This window comes from Lytechinus pictus, chromosome 7 (genome assembly GCF_037042905.1).
Source record: "Lytechinus pictus isolate F3 Inbred chromosome 7, Lp3.0, whole genome shotgun sequence".
NCBI lineage: Eukaryota > Metazoa > Echinodermata > Echinoidea > Temnopleuroida > Toxopneustidae > Lytechinus > Lytechinus pictus.
This window is the reverse complement of record NC_087251.1, coordinates 16,236,794-16,257,936: the sequence shown is the minus strand read 5'-3', so window position 1 is coordinate 16,257,936 and position 21,143 is coordinate 16,236,794. Positions and strand designations below refer to the sequence as shown.

At 33.2% G+C, this 21,143-nt stretch overlaps 1 protein-coding gene across 3 annotated transcripts in view; it reads left to right on the top strand.

The window, feature by feature from the left end:
- Window positions 1-1,552: 1,552 nt before the first annotated feature.
- Window positions 1,553-21,143, top strand: part of LOC129265458 (5'-3' exoribonuclease 2-like) — a 31,290-nt gene continuing 11,699 nt past the window's right edge. For all 3 annotated transcript variants that reach the window (XM_064102066.1, XM_064102065.1, XM_064102064.1), the window contains exons 1-24: window positions 1,553-1,679; window positions 2,772-2,945; window positions 3,137-3,248; window positions 3,497-3,586; window positions 5,771-5,843; window positions 6,259-6,309; window positions 6,850-6,867; window positions 7,760-7,849; window positions 8,005-8,054; window positions 9,503-9,574; window positions 9,938-9,991; window positions 10,484-10,563; window positions 11,190-11,247; window positions 11,710-11,865; window positions 12,233-12,277; window positions 14,101-14,193; window positions 15,049-15,158; window positions 15,664-15,748; window positions 16,302-16,460; window positions 18,201-18,290; window positions 18,717-18,789; window positions 19,246-19,329; window positions 19,774-19,874; window positions 20,394-20,482. In XM_064102066.1, coding sequence (XP_063958136.1) covers window positions 1,639-1,679; window positions 2,772-2,945; window positions 3,137-3,248; window positions 3,497-3,586; window positions 5,771-5,843; window positions 6,259-6,309; window positions 6,850-6,867; window positions 7,760-7,849; window positions 8,005-8,054; window positions 9,503-9,574; window positions 9,938-9,991; window positions 10,484-10,563; window positions 11,190-11,247; window positions 11,710-11,865; window positions 12,233-12,277; window positions 14,101-14,193; window positions 15,049-15,158; window positions 15,664-15,748; window positions 16,302-16,460; window positions 18,201-18,290; window positions 18,717-18,789; window positions 19,246-19,329; window positions 19,774-19,874; window positions 20,394-20,482 — 2,048 coding nt within the window. In that variant the 5' untranslated portion in view covers window positions 1,553-1,638. The remainder of the gene's footprint in view (window positions 1,680-2,771; window positions 2,946-3,136; window positions 3,249-3,496; window positions 3,587-5,770; window positions 5,844-6,258; window positions 6,310-6,849; window positions 6,868-7,759; window positions 7,850-8,004; window positions 8,055-9,502; window positions 9,575-9,937; window positions 9,992-10,483; window positions 10,564-11,189; window positions 11,248-11,709; window positions 11,866-12,232; window positions 12,278-14,100; window positions 14,194-15,048; window positions 15,159-15,663; window positions 15,749-16,301; window positions 16,461-18,200; window positions 18,291-18,716; window positions 18,790-19,245; window positions 19,330-19,773; window positions 19,875-20,393; window positions 20,483-21,143) is intronic.

The following is a 21,143-nucleotide window of genomic DNA, read 5'->3' as shown; positions in this document are numbered from 1 at the left end:
AGAATGAAAGGGAAAAAGAAGGAAGGATTAAAAAAGAGGTAAACAAAGGTTGGATGGAAGGAAGAAAGAAAAAAAAGATAGAAAGAAAAGAATGACAAAAAGAAAGACAGCTATAGTAACAGAAAAAATGAACAAAAGAAGGAAGGAAATTTAAAGAAATAAAGAGAGATTCAAAAGAAGGAAAGATAGGCAGAAAGAAAGAAAATAGAGAGGAAGAAAGCTCAAACTATCCAGTCATAAATAAAGAAGAAAATTTATCAATTTCCTTGACAAAAAAAAATAGTTACGAAAGAAACCACGTTTATCAACATACACACAAATGCATATGTGGGACTGTCAAACAATGTATTTCAGTGTGTGCGATACAGACGATCATTCGAAACCCGATCTTTTTTAAGCATAACAGAAGTGAAAATTTCTCCTTTTACTGCTTACAAATGACAGAGCTACCCCAATTTTTAGGAAATATGGACATTACAAGAATTTTCATTGATGAGAAATGTGAATTTTGACAGTTCTGCGGGAGATTTCTTCCAGAGCAAACTTCGTTCGTGCAGCACCGAACACCGTAGAAACTTTACTACATGCATCGGCTGCATGGACTTGGCGCTAGCTAGCTAGGTATGCTAGACTGCCATTGATTCTGTGTGTGTGTGTACGTCTCTGAGCTGTGTGTTTATTGCAGAAATTGGCGCAAATTTTGCAATTCGAATTATAAACTTTTTTGAAAGAAGAAATAAATGATATTGCTTTTTTTTGTCTCTTTTTCTTTTCTATATTTTGATGGTGAAATATGGGGAATCTTTCTAAAATATAATTTCCATAGGAGAATTTTGCTTGCCCGATTCGGGCAAGCAGTTTTTGTCTTTGCTTCAAAACACTTGCCCTACTCTAACTTTTACTTGCCCCGGGCAATCGGGCAAGCGCTTATGTCGCACCCTGCAGAAGTACACCAAACTGACCAAATATATGTAGAATTTTGTAGCTTTTGGCAAAAAACTCCTTCTTCTCAGCATTCAAAGCAGTTTGAATTAAAGTAGCAACTACACTAATGTTCACACTGGAATTTAATTTACATGTATGTTCGACCTAGAGTATGTACACTGTATACCATTTGGGTACACTGACTGTACTTAGACACAACTCACTCACACACAGTGGATATGATTGTAAATGACTATGTGGCCAGAGTCAATTTTGTTGTTTATGTTTTTAGGGAAAAATACTTGTCCATCAAATAATCATGAAAATAAATCTTCAGACTTTACCAGCTTTACTACATGTACTCAGTAGGGAAGTTAATTAAAGACTTTTCACTAAACTACAGTTTAGATTCTAGTCATGTCTGCAAAAGGTATAGAGTGTAATGTTTTATGTGCTTTTTGCAAAATGTTTTTCAGCTGATGTTGCTAGGAAAATGAGGCCTCACAGCCTTTTATTGTCTTGTGCATAGATCTTTTGAGGTTTTTATTGATTGTTCTATTTTTTATTTAGAATTATATGTGCATCTGATGTCATTCTATTCCTCCATTATTATTTTTTAAATTACAGACCAAAGAAGTAGATGGAGTTAGGATTCCAGTTGATAGTACCAAGCCTAACCCCAATGATGTAGAGTTTGACAATCTCTATTTGGATATGAATGGAATTATTCATCCATGTTGTCATCCAGAAAATAAGTAAGTGCACAATCATTTTCCACTATCTGGACTTCATTTAACAATTTGATGGTAAATTGTATTCAGCTTGTTTTTCCTTCGCATATATAATCCAATTGATACATTTCTAAAAACACCAAGAACACATACAGCAGGGTGCTACATAAGCACTTGCCCGAATGCCCGGGGCAAGTAAAAGTAAGAGTCGGGCAAGTGTTTTGAAGTAAAGACCAAAACTACTTGCCCGAATTGGGCAAGCAAAATTCTCACAGTAGAATGACCAAAATTAGGGTCGATATTATATGATATTGACCCTAATTTGGGTCATGGCAGGCAAGATGAAATCACTTTGGAAAAAGAAATGCAATAACAAGGCAGATCAGACATCAGTTCATGTCAAAAGAGAGAAAAATGTTAAAAACCACAAAACTTTTCTTTAAAGAGGTAAAACTTTTTTTTCATGGATTTTTTCGGGCAAGTGAAATAGATTTTTGGGCAAGTATATCCAACTATTTAAAAATTTACTTGCCCAGCCGGGCAAGTGCTCCTAAAAAGTTATGTAGTACCCTGCATACAGTATCCATTTTTTTTTCATTTTCATTTGTGTATTATTCTATTTTTTCATTAATTAATTCTTTACGTTTTATTCATCTATTTATTTACTAATAGTGTTTCAAATGATGTTTAAAATGATAGAAATAAAGAAAGGTGTTAAAGTGGAATTACATGAAAAAAATATTGTTTCTATTGGTTATTTAACTATTTCTCATGAATGGATTGGATTGAAATACATGTAGTAATGATATAATCTTTATTTGTAGCTTTCTGATAGGCAGTCATTATATTTGTTAAATACATGTGAATGTTCAAAGGGCTTTGTTTAAAGAGATTGATTGAAAAAAAACATCAGTAAGATAAGGCACAATATGTTTACAAATGTTAAATTTTTATTTTTCATATAGATTCAGATAAAAACAAAAATTAGTGGTCTCTACACTTTTGTGAACTGCCATGTTTGATAATACTTAGATATAATTTACATTAACTTTTACCAAACTTAAGGTTTTAGTTTGTCTGTACCATTGATTTTTTTCCTCTCTCTCTACATTAAAGACCTGCGCCAAAGAACGAAGATGAGATGATGTGTGAGATTTTCTTGTACATCGATCGTTTGTTCAGTATAGTGCGCCCTCGCAGATTGCTCTACATGGCCATTGATGGAGTTGCTCCTCGTGCCAAGATGAATCAACAGCGCTCACGTCGATTCAGAGCTTCAAAAGAAAGCAGGTATGAGGGCATTTTTTATGTGTAAAAAATGAAGTAAACTTACAAAATGTACTTCTGATTCTTATCTTCGTAGAGTGTTATATAATGAACTAGGAAGTTAAGGCAGAATGTCTTATGGGATAGAACGAGTTTTCTTTAATGTTAATCCTACTCCAAACCATATATATATTTTCTTCTGTGTATTCATGTAGAGATAAGAGGCAAGATGAGGCAAGGATACGAGCTGAGATTGGTGAGCGTGGTGGATACCTGCCTCCTCCTAAGCCCAAAGAAAGTCACTTTGACAGCAACTGTATCACACCGGTAAGCAACTGTTTATTAATCAAGCTTTCATTTTACAGAGTCCAAAAAAATTATACAAAATGGAAATTGGATCATTTGGCCATTAGACTAAAAGACAACCCATGTGAATATGAGACCATGTGAGAGTTGGACAGAATTGACCAAGTACATGTAGATGTAACCAGGATGTTTTTAAACGATATGATAATTAGATCATCTGCTAATAGACTAATTGAATAATTACCTGATTACCCTTGATTTGTTAACAGGGGACAGAGTTCATGTTTCGTCTTGCTGACTGCTTGCGTTATTATGTGACAGAGAGAATAAACAATGATCCTGGCTGGAAGAACATTAAGGTATGTTTGCTTTGTCTCATATTTTATTTATTCTTCACCACACCATTATTTACAAGTTGAATAATTAATGATAGTCACTAGCGTATGTGAAGATGGAGGGGGAGATGGACTTTCTCCCAAAAAGTTCTTTGACCAAGAAAATAACCCCAAAGTAAGGAAATCAAAGAAAATGAAAGGGATAGGGTGAAATAAGATAGCATTTTCTAAATCTAAAAGATGAATTTTTGCGCTCCTTCACTTTGCAAGCACCTAACTTTTTAGAAATTTTTCCCCTTACGTCATTCCCGTCACGTCAAATTTTACTCTCGATGATATCATTTGTAAATCTATTTTTTGTAAATTTGTTGCATCTGTTAAACTTGTTGCCTATTCAAAATCATAAACTGGACAGCAAAAGAAAGTACCCACCCCTGTCAAAGGCCGCACACAAAAATTCACGACATAAATATAAACAATTTTTGTACTTAGGTGTGCTACAATACCCCTTACTAATCACATGCACATAAAGCAATTGAATATCTTCATAACAAAAAGAACTTGACATGCATAGCATCTTTGTCTCTGAATAAAAAGTCCCACACAAAAGCACTTTCCACCAAGCAAAAATGGCCACTGAATGGACAACATTTTTTAACAACCAATATGTCAAAGTGAACGGACAGCTCGGTCTGTTACATTTTGTGACTTTTGATTCAGTGACCAATATGCTGTACGTGTCATTTTATTTCTTTGTAATAAAGATAATCACTTCCTGTTGGGTATATGATTCCTAATGGATATTGCACCATACCTGTGTACAAAATTGTTTATTTCTATGTGGTGAATTTTTGTGTGCAGCCTTTGAAAGAAGTGGGTACTTTCTTTTGCTGGCCAGTTTATATACATGATGTATGACCCATGCTTTAGCTTTTGGTGGAGTGCTTGATGCATTCTATTTTGATTAATCCTGCCAGGTGCCTATTTGCCTACCTGGGTTGGGTGCAGCACATTGTGGATAAATTTCTTGCTAAAGGAAAACGTTCCATGATTGAGATTCAAACCCGCAACCCTCAGATTGAAAGATGAGAGTCAAACCACAATAAATTATATTGATACTGATAATAGATAATATTTTGTTTTGCTATCTATGATAGGAATGCTTGGGTCTATTAAGTAATTTGATTTATTATATTGATATTGAACTGTTTTTGCATCAATCATAGAGAAAAAAAAAAAAATTTGAATCAATATGATCTATAGGGACAGTGATTTTCCGCGATCGCGGAAAATGGACGGAATTTACGGAATCGGTCTATTGAAACGGAAAGTGGCTTATCAAACGGAAAATCATGGAAAACATGTTTTTTTCTCAAAATGCACAAAATAGCAACAAAAATTACTCCCAAATCCTCAACAAAATACGAATATCAACTGGAAAAACACGATCTCACTTTGCTACAACAATCATGACAATCAACACATCGTAACTACACTCGAGCCCCTCGATCGTATCTAAATTAGTTTACACTCACGTCCGCATATAAGGCAGAATACGGCCGTGTGTTGCTGCCCTCTGCGTTCGGTCATAATATCATGATCACGGTGATTCAACAAATCCAAAATGGCGGATAGGTGGAAGTCGTCGACTGATCAAAACCATGTCTGAAAAGTCCCCAAATCAGTGATAAAACCTCATTTAACCATAAAATAATGCTAATAATATGAAAGGTGAGGATTTATTTATGTTGATTATGTTTCTCTGAATAGTTTTGGAGCTTGAATCTCTTTGATTTAAATGGATTTTAAAGCGATGTTAGTACATTGGCAGATGCAAATTTTGACAGCGCTAGCATTTTGACATCATTGCGTATTAGTTTTCTATGTAAACGGAATCGTCACTTTTTCATGTACACAAAGTCTATGGGGAAACGGAATTTCCGTTTTCAGCCATGCTGAAACGGAATTTGAGATTTTCTGAAATGGAAAAGGCAATTTTTAGAAACGGATAATCACTGTCCCTATATCTACTACCAAATTATTAAACATCTGCATTATGCAGGAGAAGGATTGTTATCATAAGCAGTTTGCTTGAAATAATATAGATAGTTGAGGCATGAATTTCGACTGTGCTCAATCAAATATCCATCTAGTTGTACGCTGTTCTTTATATTTATTTGTTTTATTATTTTTGTTCTTTTGTACTAGGTGATCCTTTCTGATGCTAATACCCCAGGAGAGGGTGAGCACAAGATAATGGACTACATTAGGAAGCAAAGGGGTAAGGAAACATTTCATACCATATTGTTTGTTATAAAGGGTCAAGAAAATTGATTTGCATTGGAAAATAGCAAACAGGAGATACAAGAAATTCAAAAAAAAAATTACAATTAGGATCGCTGAGAGTTTCAACAGATATTGCACTGTATGCCTATCTTACTCTTGTTTGAGGAAACCTTGAAGTTTTTCTTCTTGTTTTTGGAATGTCTTTCTGTCTTTTTGAAATTCATGGGTGCATAGATGTTATGTGTTTTAGTTGAGCAGACTTGACAGATTATTGAAGCTCGCCATCTGTTCTTTTTTCAAACAAACAATTTTAAAAGCATGAACTTCAATTTATGTAAGTTTTGAGCTTTATGGTCACATATGTATAGAGATAAGATAAGAAATCTGTCTTTCTTTGATTGTATTAACAGCCAATCCAGACCATGACCCTAACACTCATCATTGTCTGTGCGGTGCTGATGGTAAGTAATATGATAATCTTCATTTATCACACAAGGGCTGAGTCATGCTGGATTTTTTTAAAAATTATTATAATTATTTATTTATCATTTATATTGTTGTTTGCTTATTTACTTAATTTTTATTATTTTTTTTTTTTTTTGTGGGGGGGGGGGATTCCAATGGTGTCTTGATTAATTCTCATGTTCCTAACTAAAATTCCCTGTCATAATGTAAGCGTTGAAGAACATTTATTTCCAAAACTTGATCATTGAAATTGGAGTAGGATTAGCATATTGCACCTCCTCATTTTTCTGTTCAACATCACCAATGTCTATGATGGCTTGGAGATATGAAATTGACAAAGATCTCAAATGATGGTCGTCTATCAAGATAGGAGTGAATGGTGCCTGTGTAATGCATGCATGGTGAATGGTATGATACTTCAGTATCATTTTCAATATCCTATCTTCATTAGATATTTAGCAATGTATTTCATTTAATATTTTCAAGAAATTTAACCTATATAATTGTTTTGTCTTTTTGTGTCTTGATATCTGCAGCTGATCTAATTATGTTGGGTAAGTGAACGGTTCATTTATATGAATTGATTTTGTATCAACAACCTGAATTAATTTTGCTCCAAAATTAGTGGATTTTTTTTATATTTTCAGTACTCATTTGGTAGGTATGGAAGCGAAAGAAAGCTTTGCTTTGAAACTGATACAGTGTACTCTCAAATTGGTTTCCTTGCATATAAAGATTCATGCCTGAGATCATTTGATTACTACTATCTGTTGAATTAATGTGTGTAAAGTGCTAGCTTTGAACTACGTCAGTGCCCTTGACCTTCCTGACAGAATGATGAATAAATTTTCATGCTCTCTCATAGCTAATGGAACTTTCATTGGAATTACATGTGTATATATGTATGTGAATTAATATCCAGAGTTTACATCCCCAGTGCATTTTACTTAGGGAGTAAAGGTCAATCTTTAATTGTATGCAATACATGTCTGAAGAAGAAGATTTGGGAAGAAGGCCCATTGTAGAATAATGAGTGAAAGTGTGAAACCCCTCTTAAGTTCAGTTAACTTTTCAATGTCAATGGTCCTACAGACTTGGCTTTCAAAATGCATATTTTCTAAGTCATTGTTTTGTGGTTGCATTTTAAAAGATGTTTATATTTTTGACCCACAATGCAATCCAAGTCTGTCTTATCAAACTCTCAGAACAGTCCCAAGAGTAACTCAGACATAATAGTTAACATTCTTGATAATGGCCCGGTTTGTTTATATCTCCCAAATACATGTACTTTTTCTGCAGAGATCATCCAACCTGACCACTTCTTGAGAAGTAAAGATGAATTGATTTTGCATTTAAAAGAGAATTGTTTACATAACTCATATATATGGTTAACTTTATATCTATAGAAATGCAGAAAAGTAATCATATTGCATTGTTATTTCACAGGTCTTGCTACCCATGAGGTAAAGTTCACCATCATCCGTGAGGAGTTCAAACCAAATCAGAGGAGACCTTGTGAGCTCTGCAATCAAGAAGGTAAAGTGAACTCTCTTATTACTTCGATATGAAATTTGATTAAATAATGTAGTGCTAAGGTGATATTTGGTAGTTCATTGCATTGAAATCCATAAGTCAGATGAATGTGTTCGTTTGATTTATATGTAGGCCCTAATTATTTTCTCTTCTTTTAGGACATGAAATGAAAGAATGCCAGGGGCTGCCAAAGGAAAGAGCAAATGAGGTAGGTTATTCAGATCAAGCTCATTATCCATGAGGAATGCTATTGGTAAGGACAATTATTCTTAAGGGCCACTATCCATAACCTATTACATTTCAACTCATTTTGTATGGTTATAAATTGTTAAATTGATTTATTTTTCTTTTTTGTTTCTGCACAGCAATATAAACTCCTCAAAAAAAGTTTGGAAATCTGACTTTGATCGATAATCCCTCCTCGGTTTTAGTAAATATCAATGTGTAATTAATATCAATGAATAGATCATTTAATTCTCTTTAAAATGATACCCTACATGATATGATCATGGTTCACATGGAGGCGCAGTGCCTTGAAATGTGGGGCAAGGTCAAAATTCAAAAGTTGCAAAATGACACAATATTGAAAGTCACTGTTCTTTTTTCCGTGGTGATGAGTGAGTTTCTCAGCGGTTTCCTTTAATTGTTTTCATGCACCTTAACATCAACATTAACATGGAATCAAACACACCTCTGCACAAGCAAACACATAACAAACAAACAAATATGCATGGGTGTTTCAAACCATGTTATCTCACAGAACCATCACTACATAAACCACAACAAAACATAAAAAATGAAGAAGCAGGGGCTTGATTTGAATGGATTTTCATCTCTATTGACACAGATAAAAGAATCATGTTCTGTGTTGACCCTTCATGACTATTTCTGCTCGTTTTGCAGCTTTTCAATTCAGACCTTATCCAACACTTTTAAATCCTGCTCTTTTCGTGATGGCATGATCATAACAAGCATGGTATCATTTTAAAGAAAATCAAATGATCTTTTGAATGGTATCAAATATGCAATGTGTAAAATTGGGAGTTGGGAGAAATTAATGGCCAAACTCAGATTTCCAAACATTTTGCTCGTTTTGCAGCTTTTCAATTCAGACCTCATCCAACACTTTTGAATAATCTTGCTCTTTTCGTGATGGCATGATCATAACAATCATGGTATCATTTAAAGAGAATTAAATTATCTTTTGAATGATGTCAAATATGCATTGTGTAAAATTGGGAGTTGAGAGAAATTAATGGCCAAACTCAGATTTCCTAACTTTTTTTTAGGGTTGTTCCACTTTATATGTTTGTCATTTTGCCTCCGACAAAGATTCTGCTAGGATCGAAAGCTTAGGCCCCTATTTGACTTTCTTTTTTTGAGGGGTTTATATACAAATGAATTTTTGCAATGTTGGACTCATAAAATAATCCAAAATTATACCATGAAGATTTATTATTCTTCATATCAATGAATCAAAGTATGCGGTCATACTTAATGTGAAAATTCACAAAGTAGTAAATTTAATTTTTCTATTTGATATATTGGATAGACTAATAAACTGATGGGTGGGTGGATGGATAGAAAGAGTGATAAAAGATTAATTTCATTGCCATGCACAAACATATAAATAAAATTGCTTTTTTATCTTTACAGCTGGATACCATACCTGTGCCTCAAGGTGCTGAGACAGAGTTCATATTTCTCAGACTCAATATTCTCAAAGAGGTAACATTAATAACTGAAATAAAATGAAATAACTGAATAAATAAATTGATGATTAATTCTAATTGTTATGTTTCAAGGAATAGCAATGTAGAAAAAAAATAACATAAATCCTTGTTGCATAGTTTGTATTGTGAATTAATTGTTGAATTTGTTTTTTTATAAATAATGGTTATGTTGAAATAAATTACTTGTGAGGTGAAAACTTTCATTCAAACTTCGCCACAATGTGAAATGATTGAATCCTGATATGTGTTATTCTTAATGTGTCTTTATCTGATTTTTTTTTTTTTAATCGTAATTTTCTACATTCATGACTATTGATGATATAAGCAATATTAATATCTGGCTTGTTTCTGTTCTCAGTACCTGGAAAAAGAGCTGTGGATGACAGGTTTACCTTTCACCTTTGACCTAGAGGTGAGTGAACTTTAGAATTACATTTAGAAGTACACTGCCCAAGTCATATCAATAAGGGCAACAGATACTTATCTTCAAAATATCTGATTTTGATAAAAAAAATTCTGTGTTAGGCTTGATTTTTCACTATTCATTCAAATTATTTTGGTAGGATGCACTTGTCTGTCAAGTAGATATTACAATAGAAAAAATATTGAATTTCATATTTTCTATTGCTTATTGTATAAATAACAATTTGTCAGAGTCAAACCACTATTATGAGATGGACTTAAGAGGAAAATGTGTATTTTCAAATATTGTATATGGATACAAGCACTTTTTCAGTTGCATTATTATCATTATTGTTGTGTATGAAAACCATTCACAGCAAAAATATTGCATCCACATTTTATTGAGGATTGTGTTAAGAAATGCCCTTGGACCAGGCACTTTGGGAATGTAGAGAAGTAAAATTCATGTTAATTCCATGTTTCTAATTTCTAACACTTGCAGAGAGCTATAGATGACTGGGTATTCATGTGCTTCTTTGTTGGTAATGATTTCTTGCCTCATCTTCCTTCACTTGAAATCAGGTAAGTGTTTTCATGATTCATATCACAAGTTTGTAAGGTTTGAATTTCTTCTGTGATATAGGGCTGTGTCTTGAGCACGTCTCACACTTGCTTTACAATTCACTGTGGTCCAAGCCCTGTCATGATTGCAATGAATTGAAAATATCTAAGAACAATAAATATTGGTTTATGACCAGTGTTTTGAACAATGAATGGAAATCTTTGTTACAGAATCTAGATTTGGCTGAAAAATAGCATAGCAATCATTTGTCATAACAGCTTAAATCCATTCCTGGCCTTTATTGATAAAGAAATTGTGATTTTTTTTTCGAAAATATGATGCACTAAATTTGGGTGGATCCTAGATTTTTTTATATTTATTATATCTTGATATGATTCATTCAAACATGTAATAATTCCATAAATAAGGCTTAATCATGATTTCTTGATTAAAAATCATTTTGCATCCCACTAATCCATTTTCAGTTATCCATGTACTGTATCAGTTTGAAGCAAATACCAGGATATCTTCTTTTAGAGTGTTTCATTACCAGAGAAGATAATTTACTTTTCTGTGATATGTAAATTCCCTTTAATATTAAAATAAGGTGATTGACTTTTAGAAATCTGTTTTTTCTTATCAAAAGGGAAGGGGCCATTGACAGGCTGATACGACTGTACAAGAAAGCTGTTTACAAGACAAAGGTATGTTGTATATTCTACTTGTATGAAACTAATGTCATTGTCATTTTTATTTTTCACCAAAGAACAGTCACCAGTCATGCATAGTGTTGTCCATAATGTTGTGCATAAAATCATACATAAATATGTGTGTAACTTAAAAACAGTTCTTTGAAACACCACAAAGGATTATGTGTGCTTTTCTATTGGCATTGAAGAAGTTGCATTGTCTTGTGCATCAGTTTATTAACTTTTTAACTTGGCTCTCACTTAATTTCTTCCGCATTTAATCAAGTACTTCTGTAGGTTATTGATCAATTTTTACAAGTTGTATATCATTCTAAAGCTTAGGATGTACTTTTTCAAGCTCAATAAAAATCTCAAAATTCATTTTGGGCATCTCATTGTTGGTTTTAGGGTGGCTAGTCATATATGACACACATACCTCATATTTGTTGTAAAACCTCTTTTGTGTGTTATTGCTAGGGCTACTTGACAGAGAATGGAGTGGTCGACCTTCAACGTGTCCAGCTGATGATGACCGATCTAGGTGAAGCAGAAGATGAGATCTTCAAGAAGAGAAGAGTCACTGAAATCGGTTTCAGAAAGAGAAATAAAGAGAGGAATAAGAGAATGAGAGCTGTGAGTAGTTTTCCATTTCATTCAGTATGTACTATTCTCACTAGGCTTTTTGCATTAAAAAATAGAAAAAGCTTGTAATTTTTTTGCTTATAGCATTAGAAAAACAATTGTGGTATGGACACTAAGAGAAAAGTATTATGTAATTGATTATGCAATGAATCTGGAAAATAATATGAAGTTTTTTGGCTAATTTTTACTTTTTTTTACATTGAATTGAATAGAAAATAATTTGTACTTATCCTATATGCATCTTCAAATCTTTATGATAATTTTGTTAGTGGGTTCTATATGTAAATCAATGTTTTGTGCTGTCTTTTGTTTAATTTTGTAGCTTTATGTTAATATTCTGCCAATTTTTGTTTTTCAGAATACTGCACCAGCTTTCATACCAGCAGGTGTATTGGCTCCCACAGTAAGTAATCCTTTCATCTACTCTCTTTATGGTAGTGCATAGTCAAGAATCCTGCAAACAAGGCAATATATGCATTGAGCCTCTTAACACAAAACATAGCAGCTGATTATAGAACAAATTTTCACAAATAATTGCATAGACCACAATGTACAATCTAGCATGAAAACAAATTGTACAATCACTTACTATGCTTTATATTTGTGGGACCCAGAAGTTCAAAACAATCTTGTCCTGTCTGCAAGTTAGGCAAAGTCACTTCCTTCTTCCCCATCTGTGAATGGTTTTAATTAACATTTCAGCAACAAAATTGTATTTTCTGATCATAATTCTAGCTCTAAAGCGGCGTAATTCAGCATTGTTTTGATCCAATCATGATTTGCGGGGCGGACATCGGGGAAGGCAAAATGGAGGCGCTGCTGGCCTGGTATGGACGGCCGAGCATGGGGTAAGGACAGGGGGGGGGATAACGGCTATTCAAAGTGCATGGGATCAATCAACAAACCTGGGCGATCGACAAGACGTCTTCGTAAAATTAAACAGATCATCTAAACACTCCCCAATCAAACAGCAAAAGCAAATAATATTTCAAGCAAAATCATAATTTAAATACCGATCTGCGACTGTTAAAGGTCAAGTCCACTTCAGGAAATTGTTGATATGAATCGATAGAGAAAAATCAAACAAACATAACGCTGCAAATTTAATCGAAATCGGATGTAAAATAAGAAAGTTATGACATTTTTAAGTTTCGCTTATTTTTCACAAAACAGTTAAATGCGCAACTCAGCGATATGCAAATGAGAGAGTCGATGATGTCCATCACTCACTATTTCTTTTGTTTTTTATTGTTTGAATAATACAATATTTCAATTTTTACAGATTTGACAATAAGGACCAGCTTAAATTAACCATAAACTGTTAAAATAATGGTAATTCCACATGGTCAGGGAGAAATAAAACTTTGTTTCACTTGGCAAGGAGGAGAAAATTAGAATATTTCATATTTCATATAATAAAATACAAAAGAAATAGTGAGTGGGTGACGTCATCATTCTGCCAATTTGCATACCGACCAGGATGTGCATGTAACTGTTTTGTGAAATTAAGCGAAAGTTTAAAATTTCATAACTTTCTTATTTTACATCCGATTTTGATGAAATTTTCAGTATTTTGCTTGTTGGATTTTTCTCCTTTTTTCAAATCAACCTTTTGTTGGGGTGGACTTGTCCTTTTAAAAAAAATGATCGCATTGGAACAAATTCTCGCGATGCATAATGATTTTGGAGCTCAAGCTTGCTTTCTTAAATGTCCCCCTCTATAGGTCAAATTATGCAGCCTCTTTGCCAAAAAGATGTTCATAAATTTGTGTGTTTTTAAATTCGCACTCGCCGATCTTGCTGCGAAATCTGTGAAAATTTCCACTTTTTACAGTAATATAGAATAACTATACCATTTTTAATTTGATAGCATATTGTGGGAATCGATAATTAATTAACTAGATATGCATTATTTGAGCCAACATCAACAATAAACCCCAAGAACCTTGGTTGAATAATGTTGAAAATTCAAGTGGATAAAAAAAATGTTTGATGTTTGTCAGATTACCTTCGCAATAGATACGTGAATTTGGTGAATAGGTACCTGGTAGAAAGATATTCCTTGAGTGCCAGAGTGCTTGTAGGCAGCACGGCTATAGCCGGGGTAATAATAATAATAGCATTATTGTAATGGGCAGTTGAGTATATATGTATAAAAATTGCGCAATATAAATGTACAATTATTAGTATTATTTGCTCTCAAATCCAAATCTTGCTTCCTTAAAGCCCATTACTGGTGGACCGTCATCAAGCTCAGCTAAGCAGATCATGGAGCAGCGTAGAGATGCCAGGATGACATCAAGGGATAGTGCTAACAGGGTATGTGGTTCCACTAATATTTGATTTGGTTATTCATAATCCTAGTAAGTCTTGATGAAGGCAGATAGTTAGTTTGTCAAGAAATTAAAATAAAAAATCACTGATTCAGATGTTTATTCAATCATAATAGCAATCACTTAGGTTAGACAGTTATGGGAAGAGCTTTATGAGCCAAGTAGTCAGTTATTTATTAAGATATATTTCGAAATAAGGGTACAATAACACATGGTCTCTATCTAACAAAAGTGAGGAAAGTGCACATGTACGTCGTAGTTGTAAAATGTATGAAAATTTTCTTTTTAAAGATTTATTACACAATTGTATCCATTTTACTGGTGTGGCCATAAAAGTATTTTGTATAATCATATATCAAATGTAAATTCCAGCTTTTTTTTTTAAAGATCTACTAAATGTACTAAAATTTGTAATTACTGGGGAAATTCGCAAAATGGCATTCTTGTGGATGACGGGTCTTTTTCCAAGAAGTGATGATACACATTTTCAAATGTGCTTATCTGTGCTGGCAATCTTCAGTGTGCTTGCTTTTCAGCTTAGATTTCATTATTTCACAAGGTTGCATACATACAACTAACTAAAACATTGATCATCTACAATGCAATAATTGACCTTAATTGTAAAGAATTTCTCACTCAATCATTTCTTGCTGAAATTTTTTGACTGAGCTTGTAACTTGAGCAAATTTGCATTGATGCTTCCAATATATAGATGGCAGAATGATCAACGAAGTATGAGTTCACTCTTTAATCTAGATTTTATACAAAATAAGTTAAGTTTACTAGTTTTGGAAGGTAATGTAAATCCTGGGGTTTTATTATTATTATGTTCTGTTCTCAGAATGCAGCTGATGCATTAAGAGCTTCGTTTAAAGGGGGTGAGGAGAGAGGAACAAAGAGAAGTCGTGATGAGGCCGAGGAAGAAGATGAAGACAAGGATGATACTGTCAGGTTGGTAGATAGGAGGAGTGAGGAGGAAAAAAGAGAATAAACCATAGTTTATCATTCTACTGAGAAAATTCATCCTCATCACGGAAATGATAAATCTATCATCCATACATTGTAATGATTAAAAGGGTGTGACTTATTAAGAGTGAATCACTTGAAGAATAATTGGAAACTGATAATTTGGAAAATTTATTCAAATAGATATGAAGAGCCAGGCAGATGCCTAAAAAAAATTTTTAATAAAAGTTGTTATCATCAAGATATCTTTGAATGAATAGTATCATTCATGAAACTATTTGATTTTTTTTTTTTCAGTTTTAGTCAAATTCACATGACAATGGTTTTTCAGGGATATAAATGTTTAGATTATGCAAATGCTCTTTACAGAATGTAGAGTCATGCAGCTCAAATTTTTACATAGTAACCAAATCAAAACAGTGATCATTTTAATGAGATTCTTTTCATTGTATACTTTTGAAACAATGAATTGTGCTGTTCTTGTTTACAGGTTATGGGAAGATGGCTGGAAGGAGCGTTACTATCAAAACAAGTTTGATGTTCCCTCATCTGACCATGATTTCCGTGCAAAAGTTGTAAGTAGTTGATGATATCCATTATTATCATAAAGGTTCCATGACATTAGCGACTAAAATTGTATTTTAAAACATTACCTCCTACCTATCACTGATGTGTAATCCCAATTGCAATCCTCACATTATTCTGAACCAAAACTTCACATTCCTAACCAAACTCTGTGTCTTCTATAAACAAGTGCCACAATAGCAAGTATTTGGTCACAATTTCCTTGCATGTCAGAGCATGTATAGTGGTCCAATTGAAAGTCCTGTTCAATTTAGATAAATTAATTGTTTATGTCAAAGAGAGAATTACATGTACATGACTATACTTTCACAAGCAATGTTTACTGCCTGATAGCTTTAATGTATTTCAATAATTTTTATAATAATTCTGTTATATATTCTTTGTGAATCATCATATCTGAACTGAATTGTCTGTAAAAATTCAATTGAACACATGCTCCCATTGTCATCATAAAAGATTAATGTAAAAGTGACTTATTTATCTATGGAGAACAAATAATTGTATATTTAATGTTGTTTAATCTACCCATCTTAAATCCATCAGGTGCGATGCTATGTTGAAGGTCTGTGCTGGGTACTGAGGTATTACTATCAAGGATGTGCATCATGGAAGTGGTATTTTCCTTACCATTATGCTCCCTTTGCTTCAGATTTCCTCGACATCGGCAGCCTTCCTAATGACTTTGAGAAAGGAACAAAACCTGTGAGTATTCTTTGGGAATTTAATTTGACATTTTGAAGATTCTCATTGTTGGATACTGTATGATCTGAATTTTCACAATGTATATAATTTTGTTAACTCTTTGCCTGCTTCGTTCTACTCGCAGAGTAAAAAGTGGGCTACCTACTTGACTTAATTCACATTTTATTCACAATGCTTACAGAACTCATTTAAATTTTATTGTACTTACACACATGACTACGCATGCATCGCAGTGTACGCACATCCAGCGTCTATTACACATCTTTGCTAACAATGTTTACATTGAGATATTTTGAGAAAAATTAAGATATTCAAGCTTCTTTCACAAATGTTCTACTCTACTAGGAGTAGACCACAGTATAATTACATAATTTTTGTTGTCAGAAATATTTTATATTAATTTCATTTTACACCAGCTTTTCAACAATTCATTACTTAGTACATTTACAAGCGTACATTATGTTCATGACTCTGCCTATTAGTGAAGAAAATCAATTAGTTCTTTCATTCATTCTTTTTAATTCTAGTAGAGTTTGCATGTAATAAAAGAATGATACAAAGTGATTCCCTATAACAATAAGGGCATACAAGTATGAATAGACAAGAAGTCTACTCAGAAGTACCCAATTTACTATAAATAGAAGGGAAGTCTATTGAGAATTACCCTGGGTTATGTATGAATAGATGGGAAGTCTATTCAGATTTACTCAGGATACTATGAAGTGAATAGACAGGAAGTCTATCTAGAACTACCCTGGGTCAGGTATGAATAGATGGGAAGTCAGAAGTCCCCAGGGTAAATTTCAATCGGGGCTCACTTCATTGTCAACTTCCTATTTATCTAAACCCTTGTGTCAGTCCTAAATTGCTAGGCTAATTGATACCTTCAAGACGTGAATTTGGTATGTGACGAAAGCTTATAAATTCATCTTTTGAAGGAACTATCTTAGAACATGAACCTTCATTATAAAGTATTAGATATAAGAAAATATAAGAAACCTTCTAAATAAGAAATTTGTTACAAGAGTTATAGTTGAAATCTCAAAATCTTATCGGCAGGATTATTATTTTCTGTACAATAATGCTACACATTTTTTATATAGAAATTCATCAATCAAAAGTTGTGGGTTGAATGAGGATAGTACAGGCAGAACCCTTGTAAGGTGGCACCCTACTAATTAATGTTGGGCCCGGGGGGGGGGGGGGGTTATATATGGCGGGCAAATAGTTATTTTGCACATCCAACTTTGTAATGTTTTCTGATTCTGTAAATTACTATTTCTGCCCATGTTCGAATTGGTTAGAAAAGTTTACATGAATATATGTACGCCAAAAATCTATCGTTCAAAGAAAGTCTTAATTCAATATTTCTCCACCAAACATGTAATCAGATGCAAAAGTATTTGCTTATCAAGAATACCACTAGGTTAAGGTAACATAGAACAATAATTAAGCTTCAAGTATGTTCAGTTTGTGTTGAGTTATCATTTAAATTTGTGACTACATTTATTATTTGGGAGTTGGGCCAATCAACATCTCAGAGGTATATAAAAATATGGTGGCTAACAGAATCCTTCATCTGGTGGCATTGATGAAGAAAATGTACATTTAAAGTTATTTCATAAAAATCAAATTAAAATAAACACCAGCACAACGCAAATAGTATCCTAAACTAGCCTGCTATCCCATGAAAAAACCAACATGACCTTTGACCCATCATATTATGTTTTGTTTAACCAGTTCAAGCCATTAGAGCAGCTGATGAGTGTGTTCCCTGCAGCCAGTGGTAACTTCCTACCAGAATCATGGAGGAGAAAAATGATGGACATTGTAAGTTTAATAGAAATACACATGTATCATAATTCTTTTCTTGACATTTTTGTATGCACAATTTGAAAATTAGATCATGACCTGCCAACCTGTGAGCACTTAATTTTTACAAAGTGTGACAATTTTCTGATAACTTTCATAATTATTTAATTTTGAATGATATGAAGTGTATTTTCCATCTAAGTTATTGTTTTATATGATTTTAGATACTTAACAATAGTTATTCATAAATTATTTATTTTTATATGCCTAGACATGTTATAACCTTATTTCTTTGTGTTCAGTGTATGTCTCTGAGCTGAATATTATCATGTGACTAATGAAATGTACAAATATTATTTTGTTTGATATCCTAAAGAAGTTCAGATAAAGTTCAGTATTAATCATCTTACAATAATTCAAACCATTTTCTTCTTTTAATCTTAGGACTCACCAATCATTGACTTCTATCCAGATGATTTCCAGATTGATCTCAATGGGAAGAAATATGCATGGCAAGGTAGGACATGTACTTAAACAGTGTTAGGATTAGCAAAGAGACTATATTTCCACTCCATTCTCAATGGGTGCATATCCAGACTTTATCTGGTTGAAATTTGATGTACACCACCAGACTAGAAACTTAACCAAAGAAATATTTAGCAGCGGTTTTTCTCCTAGATAAGTATCCTTCTCTAAAATAGATCTTTAATAAAGTTAATCAAGTAGAAATTTACTTTGGTTGAATTATACCTCATTTAAGCAAATAATTATATTAGATTTAGAATATGATACATGTATGTTCTGAGACTAAATACTTTAAGATAGAGTAGTGGGTTTGCATATTTATGTATATTATTTGCAATGAAACCTTTTGTTTGCTAAAGGGTGCAGTGATAAGTTCCAACTTATAATATGTCATAAGCTTTTGTGAATGTATGTGAATACCAATATTTTCTTCTAATTTCATTTGTAGGTGTAGCACTCCTGCCATTTGTAGATGAGCATCGACTCCTTACGACCCTTGCAGAGGTATATCCCAACCTCGCACCAATAGAGAGTAAGTATATTGATATAGAGGAGTAGGATTTGATTGTAATGATGGTTGTAATTGTAATGAATATGATAATGAAGATGATAAAAATGATGGTTGTTGTGAAAGTGATGGTGATAGTAGGGATAACGAAGATGATGAAGATGACGATGGTGAAGATGATGGTGGTGGAAGTGGTGGGGGGATTGGTGCTGGTAGTGATAGTATTTGTGGTGGTGGTGGTTGGCGATGGTGGTGATAGTTGTGTAGATGATTGTGATGATGGAGCTAGTGGTGGATTTTAATGTCTGATGTTGGTTTGGGTATATACGTTCTATATGTGTTCTGATTTAAATCATATATAGAAAATAATGATAACGATAATTGAAGAAAGAGGCAGAAGTAAACCAAGAAGTGTGGATATTAGGATTATTGATGAATATGATGATCATTTTTTGTGTGTGATTACAGGGAAGAGAAACAGCAATGGTCCTGATCGTTTGTTTGTGGGTCAGCATCACCCACTCTATAACTTCATCAGGGAGCTGTATGAAACAGATAGTCTTAAAGAGGTAAGATACACAAGGGAACATCTCCTTTGCTAAGAAACAGAAGGTTATTAACCATTATCAAATGTGTTCTGGTAGTGCCCTTCTCTCATCTCACCAACTAGAAAACTTTAATTTATGTTTTTGTGAAATTGTGGGTTCTTAGAATTAGATTCATATAACTTTTCGATCAGGGCTTGATGTTGTTTTTGAACAACGTTCTTCTTATATTTCATTTCATTATGATTATCAAACATTAGAAATCAAGTCAGGGCAGTGTAGTAAGTTATCAAAATTAAATGAAAAATATATTCAACTGATTATGGATAATGAATGTATATTCAGTTCAATTTTGCATCTGTTTATTCAAGATTGGCAATGAATTAATACTAAGATGAATAGGGGAAAAGATCATGTGAAGAGCCCTAAATTACATATTAGTCTCACTCCTTGTTACTCCTGGTTTTTACTTGATTTTGTCACATATCTGAAAGATCATTTAGAAATCCAGCAGCAGTTGAATTTTGTTTTCTTTCCATGCAGGCTGAACCAGACACTGATATTTGCCCTTCACTTGCCAACGGTGTGAGAGGAAAGATTGGAAAGGATGAATTTGTAACAATGCCTGGAAAGTGAGTAGAATCATTTACTTCTCTTTGTTTTATTGTATGGTATCAGAGTATGCATTGCCGCTGGCAGTGCTGAGCACTGTCTTACAAAGAGTTGCAAAAATCAAATTTCTATTGATTTCAAGTTCTCAGTCACAATTTGATTTTGATTTCAGTCTATCATATTTCTAAAGCAGGGCCCGGTGGACGATAGAGCCTTGTATCTAAAAAACTTAACAGATGTTCACCCTGACATTATGTATTTTTTTGTTAAAGCAGAAAATGATAGCAACATTTAGATGAGAGATGAGTTGAAATCCATCAAAGAGTAACAGAGTAAAGATTTTTTAGATATCTTTTGGTGATGTCAAATGCGGCAAGCACTCCCATATGCTTGTGATGTAAATACCATAAAATGTCATTTTCTTAGAAAGTTGAAATTTGATCTTTTGTGCATTCACAATATAATTTGACGCATTATTTCTTGAATATTTCTATGAGAAAAATAAATATAGTCACCATGAACCATTAAATATAAAAAGTTATATGTCAAAACATATATGACATCACAAAATCGAAGTTGAATAAAATCCTAACACTATAGTCTTTGGATATTTGTAAAACCTTCATTCATCCTTAAAAACAAATGCTAATACTTAATAAAAGTACAAGATAAGAACAATAT